The sequence below is a fragment of the Apteryx rowi genome, unplaced genomic scaffold (assembly GCF_003343035.1).
Source record: "Apteryx rowi isolate R43461 unplaced genomic scaffold, aptRow1 scaffold_720, whole genome shotgun sequence".
In the NCBI taxonomy this organism is placed as follows: domain Eukaryota; kingdom Metazoa; phylum Chordata; class Aves; order Apterygiformes; family Apterygidae; genus Apteryx; species Apteryx rowi.
In genome coordinates, this window is record NW_020451006.1 from 82,435 (window position 1) to 104,690 (window position 22,256).

A 22,256-nucleotide genomic window follows, 5' to 3' on the forward strand; every position below is an offset into this window, starting at 1 on the left:
ATTTCCATCATGACTTGGTTAGGTTAGTGTTGTTCCCTTAAAATCATTCTGTCTGTTCAAACAAAATTCAAGGTAACAACTTTTGGAAGGTGATACCTTGGTTTCAGAGGAATAAGAGAGGAAGTTTTACAGTTATGAAATGTTAAGAACAGTTTGAATCTAACATAGCCTTCTTCCAGGTCATTTAATGTAGAGATACATAGCCCTCATGTGTGCCTCTTCTGAGGAAAAAAGTATGGTTAGAAAAAAAACAAATCGTCTTAAATATATGCAGCTTTGGAAATACAGATTTCGAGTTTAAACTTCAGGCCTGTTTGGTTTTCCTATCCTCCATGCATACTGCTAAAAAGAATGATAGTTAAATTGACAGATATATTCCTACTTTTCTCAACAGGTTAAGTTTTTGTTTTTGTTTCCCTCTGATACAGTCTGGAAGTACAGTTTATGCAATTAAGACTTACTATAGTGGAAAGTAGTAGGAGAACACCTGTTAAAAATTGAAGGCTGTTAATGATGACAGAATGAACAAGAAACGCAGGTCTTGTAGAGCCCCATTTAACTAAAATATTTCTTTGATGTACATAAATATATCCGATATGAGGAATTCTTATTTGAAAAAGAAATTGCTGTTTGTTGTTCTGTCTGTTCTCCTCTCAGCTGCACTTTGGGTTCCCTTACTTCAGCCATGCTTCTGGTTGCTGTACAGATTTATCTAAAAACTATTCTGGTCACTACCTTTCCTTGTTTTGCTTTTTATTTTTGCTCATACTGATGCAATTTGAATAGCAGTTTATATAGATCATTGAGCACTATCCTAATTTGGATATTAAAAAAGCTATAGTTTGTTGTTAACCTTTGTTTTTCAGCTCTGTTACTGTCATCTGCCTACAGAGACTCAGGACTTTTAACATGTATTTCTGCTGTCTTTGAATTATTACTGGGAGCAGTGTATTTTTTCTGTATTTTTTGAAAGCATATTCTTCATTTAGCTGAAACTTCATTTGCTGCACTGACAGGGTGTATTTCCCTATTTTGGGTGTGTTTCCCTATTTTGTTGTGCTTCTTAGCCTTTGTGTTGTGAACCAATAGCTTGTTTTTTCCTTAGATAAAAAAATAACCATTGCTGTCAAACTGCACATAACCAGACTTCTTAATTTTAAGCATAAAAATAACCAGGCCAAGGATAGATTGGCCATCTATGAGTGTATGTTTCTGTAAGCCACCTTTTAATTAAGTGTAGGAGGTTACCAACTAAACTTCTATCTTAACTAATTCAATAAAAAAATACTGTCAGATGTCTTTGATGTTCAAGATGCCACAGTGATCCTGAAATAACTTTTCAGCTATAGAAATACTTCTGTTTTTGTATGGAACATGGTTTGCCTCTGAGGATGAAATCTGAAAAGTACTAATCTTGTTGGAAGTGAGCTTTTCATCCCCTAGCTCTCCTAGGTGATATTACTCTCTCTAATTTTGTGCATCTAAAATTTTTTAGCGGTTACCTGGATTCTGCAGTGAAAGATATGTAGTAAGAAAGATCATTGCTGGCAAAAACATGTTTTTCTATATTGAGTATTTGTATTTCAATGTAATTGCCTGGTTTTTATTTTGGTATATCACGTAACTGATGACAAAATTTTATTTTTAGCAGGTGACTCCTACCCAGAGAATGCCTTGCAGGTTATTGCAACATCTGGCCACAATGCTGATTTTCCCGTTGGCAATCAGCCCATCTCTGAGGATATTTATAGAATGAATTTGGCTAAAGGAGTCTCCATGTCTTTGCCATCTTCACCTTTGCTGCCACGACAGTGTTACTTGATGCAGTCAAGATCAAACAAAAAGTCCCCAGGTAAAACAAAATTGATAACTAAAATCTTTATAATACTTTGACACATTTTTTGACACAATTTATGTGAAAGTAACAGTAAAATCATGTTAATATTTTGCAGTAAGAACAAGAACAGTGAATGTTCTTTCCACGCTCCCAGGAAAAAAAGATAATTGGTGCTTAAACAGAATATACTACCTCATATGGCCAAGATTTATTCTAATTGGTTTAGTAAATATCTATATTGAAATGTCTGAATATCACAGAATCACAGAATGTTTGAGGTTGGAAGGGACCTCTGGAGATTGTCTAAATCCGACCCCCCTGCTCAAGGAGGGTCACCTAGAGCATGTTGCACAGAAAAATGTGTTTAAAATTGTTTAAAAAATGTTTAAAATATGTTTAAAACCAATTACTTATGAGTAGTATTTCAGTTAGAAGACGGCTACAAAAACATTCTTTTGTGCATGTGTTAGTGACTGAATAAGAGTGATCTGTTATTTTTAATGATTCCTTTAGAGCAATATTCTTCTGAGAATATTTTCACTCGTGTGTATGCATATATATATATATATATATATACACACACACACATATATAAATAAAAGAATATAAATATATAGATAAGTTGCTGCTGAAGTTGTGGCAAGAAACTTATTAATTTTCAAAGCTTGTGTCCTTAGAAATGACCATGTGCTTATGTGTGAGCCTTACTAAATAAGGTGCTCCATCTGGTTCCCTTTTTATCAGTGTTCTGTACATACAAATCATTCCAACACACTAGCATCACTTGAGTTCATTCAGGTCAAAGCTTGAGCGTCGGGTGAAATTGTCCATATTCCTATTATTTGAGAAGACACTCAACAGTTCTGAAGTTCTTTTGTTGTAATGTTTATAAAGTTGAAGAACAAAGGATGGTGAAAGTTCATTTTTGTCAGCACTGAGAAATGTCTTGATTAACAAACCATTTTACATAAATTTAAAGGAAAATCCTCGCTCAAAGGTTTAGCAGAGGATAATAAATAACATTTCTAGAAAGTATTCTTCTAAATATTTTTCCTTTCAAAATTTTAAAATAATATTTGTTTTCGTCACTTCATGTTCAAGTAATTTTGGGTTGGCTTTGACAGTTCAGGTCAAAATTTTGAGCCACAGAATGATATTTTGGTGTTTTGTCTCCATTTGCAAGTGATTTACATTCATCCTAGCTTTTAAAGTTATTATGCAATGTAGAAGGAAATGGGATTTTTGCCGAAGCCTTAAGTGAGGCCAGCCTCTTCCCCCTAATTTTATTACTGTTGGGAAAACTTAACTGCATTTTAGGTAGATATGAGATGATATCTTACCAGCCTCACAACTATATGATTTAAATTAAAGTGACGTACATTCTTCTAAGCAGAGGAAAAGTCTTTAACTGTTTTGTTGACCCTTCGGCTTTTATGCATAAATGCCAGTGCATTCAAAGCACTTCAGAACCTCAAGAAATCTTTGTGCCATGTTCTTTTTTTGGCTGTATATCACAGTGGAATGATTTTGAAGGCATTATGAATTCTGCTTTTCATTTGAAATCTGCAAGGGAAACAATCAACACTGTTTTGTAGAAAAACCTAACCAGATGATAGGATGCCATGGGTGATAGAAACATTCTGTGCTATTCCTTTAACTTTCAACAAATTCAAGCTGATGGAATATCTATATTCTATAATATATATATATAATTCTATAATTCTATAATATCTATAATCTATAAATGATCTGGTGATCTGGTTAGGATCTGGGGCAGGAGTAATAAGAATAGAGAGGATACTAGCTGTACTGATTTTCAAGCAATCAGCGTTGTAGCATGTGGGTAGTAAGTAGAGGCTTTTTCAGGATATGGTGGATGAAGGAAGCAAGGATTTCACAGAAATGTTATAAACTGTGTTAGAATAAAATTCTAACTTTCATGCCCCTCATGTATAGTTGAACACAAAGGAGCTGCTTAGTGATGCATTTTTAATGTAAATGATGCTCAATATTTTTAAAACTATTTGAATATATCTAATGTAATAGGGCTAAGGAAAAAATTGTCCCTTAAAATACCATCATTTGTTCTACCTCTGTTTCTGTTTTGTAGTTCTAACTCTTCCTATAACCAAGGCATGTTGTTGGTCATATGTGTGTGTGTGTGTGTGTGTATGTGTGTGTGTGTGTATATATATATATATATATATATATATATATATATACTGTGATGAGTTTGTGTAACTTTCTTGAATTGAAATTGTTCACTATCTCAAGATACAGTATATAGTCTAAATCCATTTAATAAAAATTTTGGTTAATAGATCGAAAACAGTAAAATTTTCTTGGCAATGTGTTTCAGAGTTGTAAATTAAAAAAAAAAAAGTTGTAGTTAACTAATAGCTAGTTGCATTAATGTTCATGAAAACATCTATATTTGAGGGCTTTATATTCGGTACTCTTCTATATTCCTCTCTTCTAGCAAATGTGTCTGTTCTCTAGACTGTATTTATCTAGTCCTGTATCTATATTTGCTGATTTAAAAATATCTGTTTAATTATGCTGTATGATCAGTGAATAAAAATGTTTCCCAGAGTAAATATTCTTAAAATAATGCATGGAAGAGCTTTCTGGCATAAAAAACACTGTAAAATGTTTTGAGTTTTTGTGTAGCTGGTATTGACGTTGAAACTTTTGCACAGAACTAGTCTGTGATGTCTAGAAGAGAAAAATCTTTGATGTAAATTAGTAAAAGTCACTCTTACTGCTTTTCCTTTCATTGCCATTTTTGTGAGTTTCCTAGTGGGTGTTAGTTTGTGACTTCAGAGGAGTATTCTTGGTTTTATTCTTTTTTTCTTTTTTTTTCTTTTTTTTAATTGTGCATCCTTGCTCCTCTTTGCTACTGCCTGAGCAAGTGTTACTCTCCAGTATCATTTCTGCAAAATGTCACGTTTTGAGTAGGACTTGGACAAATCTTTTCCTTCTCAAATTCCTTCATCCACTAGCAGTCTGGTTATCCACTACATAAAACTGTTGAAAAACTAGCATTTCAGTACCACTGAAAGGGATTCAGTTAATAGTATGTTTTGTGCTTAATTTCTTTTTAAAAAATTGCACACTAATAGATAGAAGGTGCTTGAAAGAAAGTAGATTCTTTGACTGTAGCCTGTTAAGTAAAAGCTATTGTGAACATTTTGAACGTCTCATTAAATTTTGGTAATTTATGATATCATATAGCAGTAGTGCAATATGAAAAGACATGATTAAAACCGAAATAAAAGTTGTGAAATTTTATTCAAGCAATGTATAAATCCCAAAAGAAGCGGTTCATTTTAGAATTTAAAATTCTAGAAAAGTATATTTTTCCCCCCTTCTTGTCAAGTATATTATCCTTACTCATGTGAACATTTGCAAATTCTGAAAGATTAATTTACCTTCTAGGCTGCTTCAGTTGTTTCTTTAGTTTATCTAAACTTTTTTATTAAAAATGTCATGGTGGGAAAAGAATGGGATGTTTTAAATGACTTCCCCTTTGAATGTTGTATACCTCTATGCAGTTTTCTTCTCCAGATGACTTCTAAGAGAATAGAACGCTTTTGCCAGTATGGATTAGCTGCAGGTGTAATGTGAGGAGTATATTATTTTACTTTTGTCCCTTTAGATTAAGAGGATTTTGTGTCATCATAGGCATATTTATTCCTTGAATAATGTAATTATCAGTTCTCAGGTTTGGGCTGATCTCACTGAGACAAGCACAGAGGGACCTTAACACTTAGCAAGTTACAGGTATCTGTTCAGAACAGATTTGGAAATTGCTAGTCTGGGCACCCCTTGGACCAACATAGGACTCTCTTTGGGGGGGGGGGGGTAGTATCTCTTTGAGACTGCTGTCCTGTTCTCTAGCATCCCACTTTTCATTCCATTTCTCTCATCCACTACCCCTTAGGTAGGTGTTCAAAGGCTTGAGTTTGAACTAATCAGTCTGAAATCAGTCCTTGTATATTAGGAGTCCAGTATGTTGGCACTGGTAGCTATTTTATCACTCCTGTCACAGCGGACAGGCGCAGTGACAGATGTACATAACTGAGACAGAGTGACATCTTTGCTGCAGCGCATGTGTGGTAACAACTGCTTTTTTGCCCATCCATCTGCAAGTAGCTCAGCCCCTAGAACCTCATAACCTGAGGGCAGGGTAAACCATGGGAGAGCAAGCTGAGCTCCTAGCTTCGCTGGAACACAGAAAGCTGCACAATCCTGTCTGCACAGTCTACTGTGAGTGACCCTGTGTTTTAATTATTTGCGTAGGAGGTGGGGGAGCTTCTTTGTTTGTGAGAAGAGCTTGGAAGAGTACCAATACTTCTGGCCCCAATTCAACCCTTGACTGTAACTATAAAAGGAGGGAAGAGAGAAGCTATATCTTAAGTTACTAAAGAGCCAGAAATTAACAGCAGAACTAAAGCTACTGGTTCATTTGGAGCCAAAAGCTTCCTTAATGAAATAGTTCAATAAGGAGGTGAATAAAAGAGCAGAAACAAAGAGGACAAGGAAGAAGTTGTCAGCAGGAGGACTCCATCTGGGAAGGGGAATGGTAAATGAAAAACTGTCACAGTAAGTTGTTTCTTTTTCTAGAAAGCTAGAGTGAACATTGCTTAGATTGCTAATTTTATGTAAGCGCAACTAAACAAGTATTGAAGCTCTGAAGGGATGATAGTTAATCGTACTGTGGTTTAGGAGGGGCAGTTACAAGAATGAAAATATTGGTTAATAAAGGAGATTCCAAAAAGTGATGGTTGTTCCTTAAGGTGTGAAGGAAAGATACTGCTGCTGTCTTTGATGGGGCAGCATCTTCTTACATTGCATTGTTGATACCATCATGCTTGAACAGAGAAAGAAAGCAGCTCAACTTTCAAAGACGTTAGTGGGTGCAGAAGATGACTGCTGGATGAGTCTTCCTTAAAGGTCTGATAGAACTTCTGTTTACTTAATTTGCTTACCTGATACTTTAGACTAGGTAAAAGGACCATTTTCACCTAAGATTTGTGTTTTGTGTTACAAGCTTGAGAATACCTGGAAGCAGTCCCTTTTATATACAGTAGGCTATTCATGTGCATGAACCTAAGCATGCGTCTAATAGGATAAACTCAGGTCGGAAGGAACTTCAAGAGGTCTCTAGTCCAACCTCCTGCCCTCAAAGCAGGGTCAGCTATAAGGTAGGGCTCAGGGCTTTATCCAGTCTGCTGTTGAAAACCTCCAAGGATGGAGGCTGCACAGCCTGTCTGGGTAACCTGTTCCAGTGCTTGACTGTCCTCTTGGTTTAAAAAAAAGTTTTTCCTTACATCCAGTTGGAACTGCTCTTATTTCAATTTATGCCCGTCATCCTAATCCTCCTGCCATCCTCACTATGAAGAGCATAGCTCCATCTTCTCAGTAACCTCCGTGTAGGTGTTGGAAAGTTGCTCTTAGGTCCCCCAGAAGCCTCCTCTTCTCCAGGGCTGAACAAGTCCAGTTCCCTCAGCTTCTCCTCACAGGCAAGTGCTCCAAACCCTGGCCATCTTGGTGGCCCTCCATTGAATTTGGTCTAGTTTATTGATATCTTTCTTGAATTGGAGAATCCAAAACTGTGTGAGGTATTTTAGATGCAGTCTAATGAGTGCTGAGGGGGATAATCATTTCCCATGATCTCCTGACTGTGGTCCTGTTCATACAATCCAGGATGCTGTTGACCTTCTTTGCTGCCAGGACACACTGGTGACTCATGTTCAGCTTGCAGTCTACCAAGACAGCAGAGGTGCTCCCCAGCTAGTCAGTTCCCAGCCTTTATCATTACAAGAAGTTAATCCTTCCCAGATGCAGGATTTTGTCCTTGCTGAATTTCATAAGGTTCCTGTCATTCATTCCTCCAGCCTGTCTAGCTCCCCCTGGGTGGTAGCCTTGCCCTCATGTGTGTTGACCGCTCCCTCCAATTTGTTGTGTTCTGCCGACTTGATGAGCACTCCATTGCGTCCTCTGGGTTATTGATAAAGATGTTAAACAGGACAGGTCTCAGGACAGACCCCTGCAGCGCTCCCACTTGTCACAGGCATCCGGGTAGAGTAGGACCTGTTAACCATTTTCCTCTGAGCCTGATCATCCCACCAGTTTTTTACTCATCTAGTTGTCACCCTGTCCAGACTGTAACATCCTAAATTGAATACAAGAATATTTGTGGAAGACAGCATCAAAAGCCTAGCTACAGTTGAGGTAAATGCCATCTCTGCTCTCCTCTTGACCACAAATCCAGTCGTTTTATCGTAGAAGGCAATCAGGTTGTCAGGCATGATTTACTCTTGATAAATCTGTGCTGACTGTTGCTGATCACCTTCTCCTTCATATGCCCACAAATGTGTTCCTAGAGGGCTCACTGTATGATTTTCCCAGGGATCAAGATTGGGCTGCCTGGCCTGTAGTTCCCTTGATTGTCCTTTTGGCCTGTTTTGAAGATGGGTGCAACATTTGCCTTTCTCCAGTTGTTGGAGACCTCCCCTGGTCCCCATGACCTTTCAAAGATGATAGGGACCTTGCAAGGACACCAGCCAGTTCTCTCTATACCCTTAGATGCAGCCTGTCTGGTCCTTTGGACTTGTATGGATCAAGTTCTCACAAGTAATCCCTCACTCAGTCCTCATCCATTGCCCATAGTTTCATTTGCCCTTGAACCCCATCTCTTAACACAGGGACCTGGGAGAGAATGGGTGAAGACTGAGGTGAGGAAGGTGAGTACCTCAGCCTCATCTGCATCCACTGTCACTACCCCCCACGCCATTCTGCAGTGAGGCCGCAAACTCTTTTTTAAGTCTTTTACTAGTTATGTAGTGGTACAAACTCTTCTTGTTGCCCTTGATGTCCCTGTCCAATTTAATCTCTAGGTGAACTTTGGTTTTCCTAACATCATCCCAGTGTGCCCAGCAGTGTTTCTAAATTCCTCCTTTGTAGTCTGTCCCTGCTTCCAGCTTCTGTATATGCCTGAGCTTCAATACAAAAAGGCAATTAGTTCAGTCATGAGCCATGTTTAGCCAAGCCAGTCTCCTGATACGTCTACTTGTTTCTCTGAGTAACAGGATGGGACTGTTTGTGTTTGGAAGAGGTTGTCCTTAAAAACCTGATAGCTTTCCTGAGCTCTTTTCCATGGGATCCAACCTACCAATTCAAGCTGAAGGCTGCTTTTCTAAACCCCAGGCTCTGTCTGTACTCTGCCATTTGCCTTCTTCACTTCTCTCAGGATCTTGAAACCCATTATTTCATGATCTCTACAGCTAAGGCTGCCTTTGGTTATCACATCCCCAACTTGTTCATGAATAGCAGGTGCAGCTCTGCATCACTCTTCATTGTCCCATCTAGTATCTTTTGCTGATAAAATACTGTCTTAGATGAACCTTTTATCTGACCTAATATAGCCATCTTGCACTTTCGAGCAAAAGCTTCCATTTTGCAGATAAAGTTCACATTTAAACAGGTGTGTTTTTTATCCATGGATTAGTTCGTGTCCTATTCTAGAGCAGCACGTGGAAGTACGCTTACCATGAATTTTCCCAGTTATTGACGTACTGATGTTGGCTATCAGAATTGCAAGCACTGGAAGTCACTTCTAAATGAGCTCGTGAAGAAGAAGATTCAGTGAAGGGTCTGGCCTGCTCCACAACTTTGAAAGTGTGAATGTTAAAAATACATCCTGAAGGTATTTCAATTTTGATCCAGTTTACGTGACTGCTGCATATTGTTTTGGTTCTTTTAGAATAGTTGCTCTTTGTTGTTCAACTTTGATGCATCTAAATATAGTTCTGCTTACATTTGAGAGATTTGGACTATTGTCTCCTTAAAGAATGTGGTTTTGTTTCAAAGGAATGTATTTTTAGTTGCTTCCACCAAGGCAAGTAGCCCATTTTTTTCATTATGATATAGTGTGGAAGTCCACCCTCTGGTGGTAGTTGACAAATAAGCTATATTTTAGTTATAAATTTATAGTAATTCCAGTCTCTAGGGAGAAATATAGATATATATTTCAAAATAAGTTGTCACCATATTCAAAGTTTCCACTCTTATGTGGAAATCTGAAAGATAGATCCAGGAACGAAATGCCTCAGGACTCTTATAGAACCAAGTCACCTACCTGGAACACAGTTTATGTAGATCTGTGGTCTAGCAGGCCATATTTTTTCTAGTATCTTGCAGTGTAATGGGATAATGTGTTACCTTGGGAGCCTAAGACCAAACTGTAGAGTTGTAACTTCCCTTTAAAAGCAGTTGTCAGCCTTAAATTACACATGAAAATGAGCAAGAAATCAGTGTGGTTTTCAGAGACTTAACGTAGTACCTAAGGCTGCTGCCAAAATGAAGGATGGGACACTTTTTATGACTACAAGTGTCACAGTCTGAATATTCTATCGTATGTTTTCATAAACAAAATATGGGATGTCAGAGAACTTCGGTTGAGTTTTGAGCCACATACAAGGTACTATTTGAAGACCCAAATTGAAGACAGGAAAAACACCTTAACAAAGGCTGGGCAGTGTAGTTAGCATCAGTCCTGCAGTCTCTCTCCAAGGTGCTTTCTACACAGAATTTGCTTTGTTACTGAGGGAGATCTGCAGACCAGAAAAAGAAGGAAAAACTGAGAACCAGAAGCGCAGTCCAAAGTTACATACTGGCAGGGAGGAGGAGAAGAGAATCAAAGCCAGCCTGCTGGAATTCTTTCTGTGGAGTGTGGAACTTGCATGCGCCATACGAGGAATAACTGGAAAGCCAATTCTGTTTTATCCAAACACTGCAAACACTTTTAAGTATTAAATTCTGTGAGATGCAGGTAAATGCATATCCCTATATTACTGGTGTGAAAGGAGGAAAATGAGACCTAAAGCACTGAAGTGACAGAGTAGCAGTTAAGGCACAATGTGATTGTTATTCTGTAGGCCTGAAACTTAATTTGTACTTTTCTGGTCATTTCTCTCTAATTCCAGTATATTAATTTTTTTTTTCCCCCACAGTCATGTCCCTTGGTTTGAAAACTCTACCTTTGGTTATATTTTGTAAGTTAGAGTAAATGGAGATATTTGACTTAAAGGAAAATACACTTAGGTGTACCTTTCATTGCTCTCTTGAAACTGCATTGTAAAGCTAATTAAAATCAGTATTTGTCAAATGCTGCAGTAACATTCATATATGTTGTTATAACTGACAATATATGCTGAAAGAAGAAGTAGCTGTAGATGCTGCGGCATTGTCATGATTGACAAATATTGGCTCCAGATATAGTGAAAAATTACTTTTGGAATTCTTTGGAATTTACCAGTAGCCTTTGGTTTTTATGTTTTCTAGTGTAAGTTCATTAGCTAATGGACCTCTCTCATGTCATGAAAGTTATACTTCAACCTGAGAAGTTTGTGAACTTTTTGTAGGAAGAGAAGATTTTGCTTAATAGCTATTTAATCCCCTTTCTCTGTTTTTTAGTTTGTCTTTAGGAAATGAGGGAAGAAATGGGCTTGTTATGTAAGTCTTTAACTGGTGAAGTCATATTTGTAAAACAGCTTTTTAATCTGGCACTTCATTCATGATATTCTAGTTCCTACATAAAAGATTATTATCTGAAACCTTTCTCGCTCCTTTCTTTTCAGAAATGCATGATTTCTCAGTCAAAAAGTGTCCAGACGTTTTCTGTATTTTACAGATGCACTGCTTAAACATCACTGTAGTAGCTGATTAACTTTCTGGGCTTATTCTCTGATCCTTAGTACTGCATCTGCATTCATCACAGCCTTCCTCATAAACCTTCAGAGTGTTCATGAGGAGTGCAGAGGTTTTGAGCATTTTTTTACTGAATTGGTCAGAGAGTTGAAAAGCATTCACTTTTTGGAGTTCCCAAAATACAATCATTTTGTGGTTGTTTTTCTTCTTCTCCCAGGATATATAATGTTATATAGCACTTCAGAGGGTAGATATAATTAAATACTTGAGTTCAACTTCATCATTTCAGTTTCTCCCATCTGAATTTGGCAGAATTCAGCATTGAAGTTCCTTGGTAAAAACATTATGTGATCATGTAACTGTAAATCCAGGATTCTGTGGAGTTACACAGAAAACATTCATCCTGAAATATCCCAGGTTCTGAGTGCTTGATTTTGAGACTCTGATTTTATTATTATTATGTATAAATTAATAATAAGAGTAATATACATACATATAAGATGCAAAAGTAGAATGCTGCAAGTGAGATGTTTTTCTCTGATGCTTTGTCACTGTGGCCTAAAGTAGGTATTTAAAAATCATATGGCTGCAGCATGTCGGACGTTTTCAAGTAAGAAAAATTCCTTTCCTCGTCCTGTGATGTTGTTATATGATAGCACTGAACCTGAGACTGTAGCTCAATGATATAACATGAGATCATATTTAAATAAGAAGAGAAAATCTCTCTTTTTCTATTGACAAGACTTGGGTAAATCCATAGAAATACCTCTGTTTTACTTTTTTAAGCCCAGCAACTGACTGTGTTTCTAGGAGCTTCCAGCTAATCCTTAGGTTTCTCTTGTTCAAACCATTAGAATGATCTACTGTGCATCAAGCTCACTAAAACTTTAAGTTAAAAGGGGCTTTATCAGACACATTACAAGAAATTAAGATTGTCTTAATGGAAATTGAGGGTAATTTAGTTTTTCAGGGTGTAACTTCATAAGTCTCCCTGTTCACGAGTTTTCCCCTCTCTTAATGTTGCAAACATATATTATTGTAAAATGCTGTTGACTTATTTTTTTCCGGATGTGCATAATTACACTGTGGAGTTCCAGCTCTGCAACATACCGTGCATCAGTGTAGTAGTCTTCCTGCCAGTACTGTCAGTTGCTGGGTTAATATCAGAATTTCAGCCTTCAATTTGTGTTGTAGTACAAGTTGATGTCAATTTAATAAAACCATACTTTTTCTGGTAAAACATTAGAGGGCAGCATCGTTCTCATTCTGTTAGGTACTTTGCTGGCCAGAAATACCGTTATGCATTTAATGTTTCCTGTGGTTGTTACTAAAATTAATTTAGCAAAGAACAGGATGGTAAATAACTTTAAAACAAAGCATAAAACTGAAAGTGAGAGTACAGAATATGTCAAATTAATTTTTAATAAGCATGCATGTGTGTGTGTATTCACAATTTTTTTTTTTTGATACTAAAAGGTGGTATTTGAACTTAATATATACATGGACTAGGAAGACACTGTTTTATGATAGCAGAAACCATCAGTTGCCCCTATCACTTTTTTTTGAACATACCTTCAACTTTCTTTAGAATCAGAGCATGCATAAGTAGTTGGAGAAACTATCCAGTAGTATAAAGCTTCTTGGGTTTGAAGTATTTCGTGTATTAATGTTGCAAGCTGTCTGCTTGTAATCTTTTTCTCCTAACTTCAGAGATGTTAATAACAATATTATCTTCCTGTTGAAATGGAAAATAAAAGTTCTGAATAGAAGAGGCCCATAGAAATCTGTCTAAGTTTGAACACGAAAAAGTTGCTCACTTTACATATACAGGAAACTGTTTCAGGATTGTCTCAGCAAGCAGATTGCTTTTGTTTTCCAGCAGAGTTTACATTCCAAAAAGTGAGCCCAAACAGAGCTTTTCTTTCTTACAAGAGTGGAAGTGCAGAAGTTCACTAGACTTTACTGTAGCAGCTGTGTGTGTAAGAAATAGTTCTACTTTATTTAGACCTCTGAGGATACACACTGTACATTTGAAACTTGCAGTCCATCTGGAAAAAATTAGATGCACTCAGCTCTTTCCCACTGCAGGTCCGATCAGGAAGCCCAAGTATGTGGAAAGTCCTAGAGTACCAGGTGAGGCAGTTCTACCACTGAGAAAAGGGTCAGAGCAAGGAGAATCCAGTCAAAATGGTAAGAATGCCTGTTCAATGATACTTTATTTTATTTGGTAGAATAGTTGTTCATTTTAAACAGAATGATACAAAGGAGCCTGCATAATAATGAAATTTGATTCTTTATTTGTAAAAATGTTTTGCGGATTTAACAAGCTTGTGGTAAGGAGGAGATGCTTGCCAGTATACTTATTTGATCTTTATAACTGTCTCAATTCTGGGACCTGTATGCATGCTGCAGGCAAAAAATTATGTCCAAGTGTTTTTGATTACTACGTATGCCAAAGGCCTACCAAAATTCTTCTGAATTTTTTTCATGTAAATTGATTCCAAGTATGTAGCTCTGCACTGAATACAATGCTTCATTTTAGAAGTTCTGGAAAAGCTTGCTAAATAAGAGGGCACTAACAGTACATGTCTGTATTAGCAAAGCTGGTAAAAGCTACCTCCCTAGAGTTGATTGGTATTCTTGAAAAGTTTCTTGTTCATTAACTTTGACTAGCGCATAACAAAGTGTGGCTTCAGTGAATGTCATGGTCAAAGCAAAATGATCCTTAATTTGGTATATGAGTATATGTGCTGTAAGGTTGATTTCATATGCATTATAGTATTTTTCAGTTTAACTGACCTCATTAAAGTCGCTGCATGTAACTGGTCAGATTCCAGCTGAAGAATTTTGTTTTTTCAATTTTAAAGGAACCCATAGGTTTAAAAGGGAATGTTTTGTTCAAAAAGCCCCCATATTTTTAATATTTAATAGTGAAAATAGAACTCATTGCAATAGCTTTTGCTTTCTGATTCTGCTTCTGTATGCCCTATTTGGTATGTTATGGTTAGCCTGGTCCTCTCTGTGCCCCCGTCTTGGCAGCCCTGTTAGTGCAAGCATTAAAGTTGTACATGCAACTAGGAGAGCACACAGTCCTCATCTCCCTTATCTAAAGGGGCCCATTTCGTGATGGTCCTTCTCTTGATAGAGTTGTATTTCCTGACAGAGAGATTGCTAAAGGTCAAAGCTAAGCTCTAATATTTAGGCATTAAGCTGTGGTTGTTGAGCTGAACACCTCAGACTATTGGCTTTTATCTCTGTTGCTTAACTGACTTTAGAGTTATATCTAAGCTCTGATCAAACTGGACAAAGGTTAAATTTTTACTAAAAGAGACCTGATTCTGTTGTTGTTTTAACTGTTGATAGAAGAATGAAGAAGTTGATTTTACAAAATCAGTAATTTCCAAGATTTTAATTGTAAAGTGTAATTGTAATCTTCAAAATGACTACAAGTATTATAGAGGAAATACCTTTTCCAGTCAAACACTCAAAGACCTGGTAATTCACAAAATATTCTGAGATACAAAAACATGTGTTATCTACTTTCAGAAAAATTACACAATTTCATAGACTTCTTTTCAGCGTTATTAAATAAGAATCAGATAATTAGATCATCCAGAAAAATACTTTAAGCACCCATGGCATTAAAAATATATGCTTTCTAATGGGCATTGAGCTGGAGTGAATAATGAAGGATGTTTGAATAGTAGAAGACTTATGTTGGCAAACCATGGGTTCTGTGTAACTCAGCAAAACTGAAATTATGTTGAAGTAATGCTTACTAGGCAAGCTGTTCAGTTAAAATCATTCTTTTTCATGTAATCTGAAGCTGGGGGAAAAAATGGTGCTATTTCTGCAAATGCCACTGAATGTCAGCTGTGTCTTGTACTGTTAGTTATAATATGTTCTTTGTAAAAAGTGAATACTCTCCTGCCATGCATTTGGTTTAAGCCCATAAAGGAAAGGCAGAAGTAGAAAGGACAGTTTAGTCTTGTCTGTCTTTTCTTTCTTTCTTTTGGAGCTGTACAAGGTGGTGCAGATGCCAGGCTTGTTTGTCTTTCTGCTTTTAAACTTAATCAGTAAGTCCCCACGTTTATGTCTCTCTCCCTCTTCCTTCACTCTTTCTCTGAGGCATTTCTCATCAACTAGGAACTGGTTGTTAAATGGAGCCTCCTAATTATATCCCGGTAAAACGGTTTGAATGTCCCCGCTTTGGTCTAGGCACTGCCGAAAGCTGCCTGGGAGCACTGTGCGGGGTGGGGGGGTCCCTTTGGGGACCTTGTTCCTCGCTGAAGCGTAGGAGGGTGGCCGTCATGAGCTTGCTCGGAGCACGGCGGAGCTGGGGCTGTATGGCTGGGGTAGGGGGTAGCAGGGCAGAGAGGCAGGCAGGAGACCTAGGTCAGAGCTGGGAGGTCCAGAGGATTCGCGGAGGAAAGTAGGCTGACTTGCACTGGAGCCGTAGCAAGAAGCTAGAGCCGGGACTGAGCTCTGCAGTATGGGTGAGAAGTAGGGTGCTAGTGGAAACATCCACAGGCTCGATGCCTTGCCCGGACTGCGCTGTTTGGGAAGCAGCATTACCAGTGCTCCTGCTTTTCCCCTCTCTTTGCGGAGTTGTGGTGGTGGCCTACAGATTATTTTGTTCTTTTTCAATGGACAACAGACCTGAATACTGTATAAATGTTGCTGTTAGGGATGGGCTTTTACAGATTGGTAGGTGTTGCCAAAGCTGTTGCCATCAAATAAAATGGCAGGAGAAGTTAATTTGTGAGAAATTAAATTAGCAGTAAGTGTTTTCCGTAAAGAGGTAAGTGATTGAAAATAGTTAACACATTCGCCATTTTTCAATGGCTGTTTTTATTGAGAGGTGCCTCTTTTTGAGCTTGGTGTTTCAATATGTCTGAACTCCAAAAGGTATTTTAAAACAACCCTGTACAGATAAAATTACATATTTTTGTAACCAGAAAAGCTGGGAACTTTAAAGCTGATGTTACATCCGTTGCATAGCAGGCACAACAAAAATGTGTGGTGTTAGTTGCAGTGTTAACTGTGAGATTGCAAAACATCTGTAGTATTCACCTCCACTTCTCATATTTGTAACTCTTACAGAAAAATTTCCCAAAAAATTACTTGAATAGAATTTCAGTCTGACACTGGGCTTTGGCACTGCTGAGCTTAATGCTATTAATTGGTAGATGATAATCATCATATTAGTTGTCAATCCAGTGATGAATTGTTTGTCTTTTCTTAATACAAGTAACTGGTTGCACTTAACCATTTCTTTTTTTTAACTGCCAGGGCTTTTTTCTCCCTGAAATTTGTGCAAGACATGCAAAGCATTCAAGACCCACCAACACTTTAAAGCCTAAAAGGCAAAAAAGTTAAATGGCATCAGCTGCTCTGTTAGATGATATACTGCTGGCAGATGAGTTGATGTTCAAATTTGATTGTACTTTTTCTACTCCTTATAACAGTTTCCAAGGATAAGACTGTAATCTTCAACTTTTTGTCCCCTTCTCTCCAAAGCAAAGCCTGATAAAGACTCAAGCTGTTCTCCTGCAGCACAAGAATTGATGACAAGATTGGGTTTTTTACTGGGAGAAGGGATCCCAACCTCTGCACATATAGAAGAGAAAAATGAAGCCATGGTAGGATAATAGAAAATATTGTATTTAGTATTAATCCTGTTTGAGAGGACCACTATTATTTCCTCTATTTGCTAGTTGCAGTTATTTGATATTTAGCAAAATACTATTCATATTAATAGAAATATGATAAGGGAGTTGTAAATGAATTAGAACAAGCAAGTAATTTTTTTGTTTTCTTTTTTAAACGGTGGCATAATCTTGCATTCTTCAAAAAAAAAAAAAAAAGTGGAACAGCTTTTGAAGAATAGTCATCATCAGTATTGGAACCTAATCTAATCTACTGCGAGTGTGAATAGCTTCTAGGGTTCTCTCCCCCATATTTCAGTATGTATTTAGGAACCTTTTTTACTGCTATTCTCAGTGATTTGTGAGAATGGAAAATGTGAATAGTTTGTTAAAATAGGAACGTGCTTTGTTGTTTTTTTTTTTTTTATTTTTGGGTTTTTTTTCCCTCCTCTGAGAAGTTTGCTTTCACTTAATGTTCCACTTCTAATCCCAGGCCTCATAAATCTTGGCACATCAGTTTGGGTTTCAGTGATAGTGATATGTGAATAAGTAGTATGTAAGTATGTAACATGTAGTTTGAGTGCTTTTAACACAGAGAATAAATACTGGAGTTTTTTCAGTGAAATGTTTAATAGAGAAGAAATCTGCCTCGCTGTAGTTCTTGCACTGAACTGTGAATTTCCCTTTTTTCTTCAGAAGTCACTTTTAAGAGTAATTTATAAACATATCATTAAGGCTCCCACATCAAGATAAAGCTTTTGTTTCTTTCAATTCTTGCTTGGAAATGGGTTCTTTGCTTTGTTCTTACTCTACTTACTGATGTTTCTAATTTTCAAGACAGTAGATGTGTACTGCCTGCTATGCAATAACTCTTTCTTTTGCTTCACATTGCAGTGTACAATAGCCAGTCAAGGAGTCAGTCCCTGCTCTACCCTCACGAGCAGCACTACCTCACCTAGCACTGATAGTCCCTGCTCAACTCTCAATAGCTGCATTGACAAAACAGCAGCCCACAAAGGTAGTCCCTGTGGAACCATTAGCAGCCCTAGCTCCACCCTGGAAAGCAAGGACAGTGGAATTATAGGTAAGCATCTTAACTGGTAACGCAATTAATAGAATTAACCTTTTCTTAATACCACAAGCCTGAGTACCTGCTTCATGATCTCCTGTTTGATTTTAGAGTATTTTGAACTGCAGCCAGACCACTGCATAGAGTTGAAAGATTGAAATCATGATCTTTGCCTGTAACAGTTGCCATTTTTAGGTGTGCATTTTTCTTCCTTTTTCTGTTTTCCAGTGTAGTTCTAATGTCTCCATGTTTTCTTTAAAATTAGTTAAGTTTCTCTATTGTTGTTTCATTCTGTTCCTTATTTTCTTCACTTCTGTCTTTTGTGTCTTGCATTGTATATGTCTCTACAATCACAGAATCACAGAATAGTTGGGGTTGGAAGGGACCTCTGGAGATCCTCTAGTCTAACCACCCTGCTCAAGCAGGGTCAACTAGAACAGGTTACCCAGGACCATGTCCGGTCGGATTTTGAATATCTCCAGCAATGGAGCCTCCACAACCTTTCTGGATGACCTGTGGCAGTTTACAATGCATTTCAGAATGGCGAAACTTGAAACCAATTTAATTTTCAACTTAGGAAAAAATAACTAATGCTACCTCCTGCGAAGATAGCCTAAATCAAACTGTTTAAAAACAATGCAAACTTTTTAGTAATTGGGATCAAAGTGAGGCTAATATGATTCATCAAGGAATGGGTGAAATTGCATGAACCTCTACTGAATAGAAAACTGAGCTGAGGCTGTATGTGCATCCCCAAGTATGGAATCACTTAACCTTAGAGAAGTAGCTACCATCACAGACCAGCTGTTAAGTGGCTCCTTTTATCAACTACCTAAATATTTCAGTAAGACTATTCAGTATCGGAGAAGAGCTCTAAATTCTCTGCTCCTGTGTTTGTACTGTCGTCTCTATTTCTGCTCCCTGCCCTGGTGGGTCCTTGTCAGTATCATTATCTTGCCGTATCCTTGAGCATCCAGCTGGCTGCTTTAATGTTATTTACTAGAAGAAGGCAAGCTTAAGATATAAAAAGATTATTTTTCACATTATTATAAACTTTTGTAAGAAGATTTCTCTTTTAAAATTGATTTTGTAACAACTGCTAAGCTTACCACAAAAAAAAAAAGGGAGGGGGTACAAAATGCCCTATAACCTGAAGCTTTCTCGCTCTAGATAAGTGATCTTTCGGTTCTGTTGAAGCCTAGCTGGTGGGCTAAATTCAGGGAGGCTGTAAAGGGAAGCAATTCTAAATCTTAAATGATTAGTTATAACAAAATAAACTTAAGGATGTCATTGGCTTTGACTATGAACGTCGTACTTCTTAATTACAACTTTTGCTGACAGAAGGAATTTCAAGTGAAGGTTGTCACTGTCTCTCTGTTTGCCATTATGAATCATTTTTTCATGACCATTGGTGTAGGACCTGCCAAGAATTAGTGTTTTTTTTTTTTTTTCTCATAACAGAGTTGATAATGATTTATTCTGACTGTACAGATGTTCTGGTGTTTTCTTAGAAAGTGAAGGAGTTAAAAGTAGTAACTTATGGCATAGTATTATCTCCACTGATCAGGTACCCTAAGAGAGATGGTCATAATGGCTTGTAAGTCTCATTTAAGTAATTGATATGACAGTTAAGTATCTCAGTTTTAGAAAATTATTTTGTGACGTTGTTCCATAGTAAATTGATAGATGACGTTGTCCATGGTCAATTTTGTATAAGATCCTGTTTTGAGACAATATTAATGTTTTGGTGAAAGTGAAAGAGTGTATCAGAATTACTGCTCTTGGATTCATAGATCTCATTTGTTGCCTGAGTTGAGAATATAATCCATGAGTTTTAGGTTTAGTCAGAGTTTAGGTTTTCCTGCTTTGATTACACTGGTGCAAGTATAAAACAAACTCAGATGATTGTACAAGGCAGTATACTGATGTAAAATACAGGAATGCATGCTTGGAAGAGACAGTCTCTTGCTGCAAAAAATATTTATCTATTAGTGTAACTTAGTCCTTTCCATGGTTAAAATGTTTTTTTATATATGCAGATAGAGCATAGTATTGGAACTGCAACTCATGAAGACATAACTTATTACTGTAAACACTGGAAGGTAGGGGTGATTATGTCTTTCAGATACAGTAGTTTAAATCTGTCCGCTGAATGACATAGAAATGTATGAGAGCTGTGCAATTAAAACAAAACAAGATTATCAGATAAGACATGGTTACAAAGACACTTTATGTTCATAACTGCATCTGTGATCAATAAGTGATGTGTAGACTGAATATTAGGCTTTTCTGCTAAGACGTTTTTCTTAAAATTTGGAACCTTTGTTATGGCTTCTCTAAATGGTGAGTGTTTCCTTTCTATAAAAAGATGAGTCATTTTGGTTTGGAATACTTAGATGTTTGGAGGTCTAAACCAATGTATTTGTTCATTTGTTTAAAGTGGTACCTCACTGAAAAAAAGTTACTTGACTTTGCAAAAAAAGTTTAGGGTCTGTATACTGCTTTGCACGCAATTTGTTTTTATATCAGTGAGCACAGCATCAATTTGAGTGTAAAAATTGGCATTGCTAATACATCAAATTGCTCCTCTGATAGGTGAAGGGGAAAAGGTATGCTCTTCCTCTGCTAATTACCCACTTGCAGCAGTATTGCGCTCTTCCGTGAGGTAATGCGGGCCAGGGGGAGGGATGTGTGCATATTTTTTTATAGAAAGTTTAATGTCACAGAAGATGCATTTCTTATGCATGTGCTAAAGTCTTGGAATAAATACACTTACAATAACAGTAATATATAGTTCATCCAAGTCCATAGAAGCAGCTGCCGTTTTGGGGTTGGGGGGGGTTCCTTCTCTCCTTCCAGAAAGGCAGGACAATAGGCTGGAGCTCCGTTCTTTTAACCCTTTTTAAAATCTATTCTTGGGTGAGACCTTCCTTTCCCTCAAGTGGACAGACATAGATACTGATACAAATCTGTACTACTTTGCAAGCTTCAAATAGTCTGTGAATATATACACATTCTAAATGAGATCAGAACTAGCTTCATGTTTGTTTGAAATAGTAAAATTGTCATGACAACTATGTCATTCATTGTATCACCTTGTAAGGAGTAATATTTAAAGAGAAGATTTTTGAATCTGGTGAGAAAAGTTACTTATTGAATTAATGAAAAAGAGGGAGTTTCAAAAATAGAAGAAAAATAAAAGGAAGGCCCTTATTAGGGAGAAGAAATGAGGGATGGTGGAGTTGTGAAGAGTATGAATCTGAGGGTGGGGTGGAAAAAAAAAAAGACAATACTGGTGCGGGGAAACACTGTAGTTCCTTCAGTTGAGTACAGGTGGGTCTTGATCGTGGGCCTTTGTGAAAATGATCTGCCTCAGTTCTGAGCTGTAGCTCATGTCTTTAAATGCAGGGAAGAATGTAATTAATTCTCTGGGGATCTGCTCAGAAAGCATTAGGTTCGGGTCTAAACTTGATCAATGAATAATGTGTTAGAGAAGATAAAAAGGAGTGTGAACTGAAACTAAATTAACATGCCCCAAAAGTGTAGTTGCTCAATTCCTTACCGGCTGTACAGTTCTCTGGAAAGGGATGCTACTAAGAAGGGAAATAAGGGGCACCTCTCTGATAAATTACTCTTATTTTTGTTTTTTAATATACAAATATGTCTATGTATTCAAATTTGTTAATCACAGTAAATGTGCATTTTAAATTATGTTTAGCAAGGCTATCTTTTATAATGTCTTTGGCAGAGCTCATTCAACCATGAAAATAGCTTGTTCTTTCTTGCTACTTACATTGACTTCCGTTGTATTTCTGTTCCCACTACGTTTTCTGGGCAAGCAGACTCTTTGATGGGAAATCTCTTCTCTCTCTCTCTTCTCTCTCTCTCTTCTCTCTCTCTCTTCTCTCTCTCTCTTCTCTCTCTCTCTTCTCTCTCTCTCTTCTCTCTCTTCTCTCTCTCTCTTCTCTCTCTCTCTTCTCTCTCTCTC

The 22,256-nt window shown here is 37.3% G+C and overlaps 1 protein-coding gene across 1 annotated transcript in view; it reads left to right on the plus strand.

The window, feature by feature from the left end:
• The window catches only part of TANC1 (tetratricopeptide repeat, ankyrin repeat and coiled-coil containing 1), a 76,707-nt gene that overhangs the window by 15,260 nt on the left and 39,191 nt on the right, over positions 1–22,256 (plus strand). The window contains exons 3-6 of the mRNA XM_026087575.1: positions 1,649–1,852; positions 13,640–13,741; positions 17,072–17,193; positions 18,094–18,283. Of these exons, the coding sequence (XP_025943360.1) occupies positions 1,649–1,852; positions 13,640–13,741; positions 17,072–17,193; positions 18,094–18,283 (618 nt within the window). The remainder of the gene's footprint in view (positions 1–1,648; positions 1,853–13,639; positions 13,742–17,071; positions 17,194–18,093; positions 18,284–22,256) is intronic.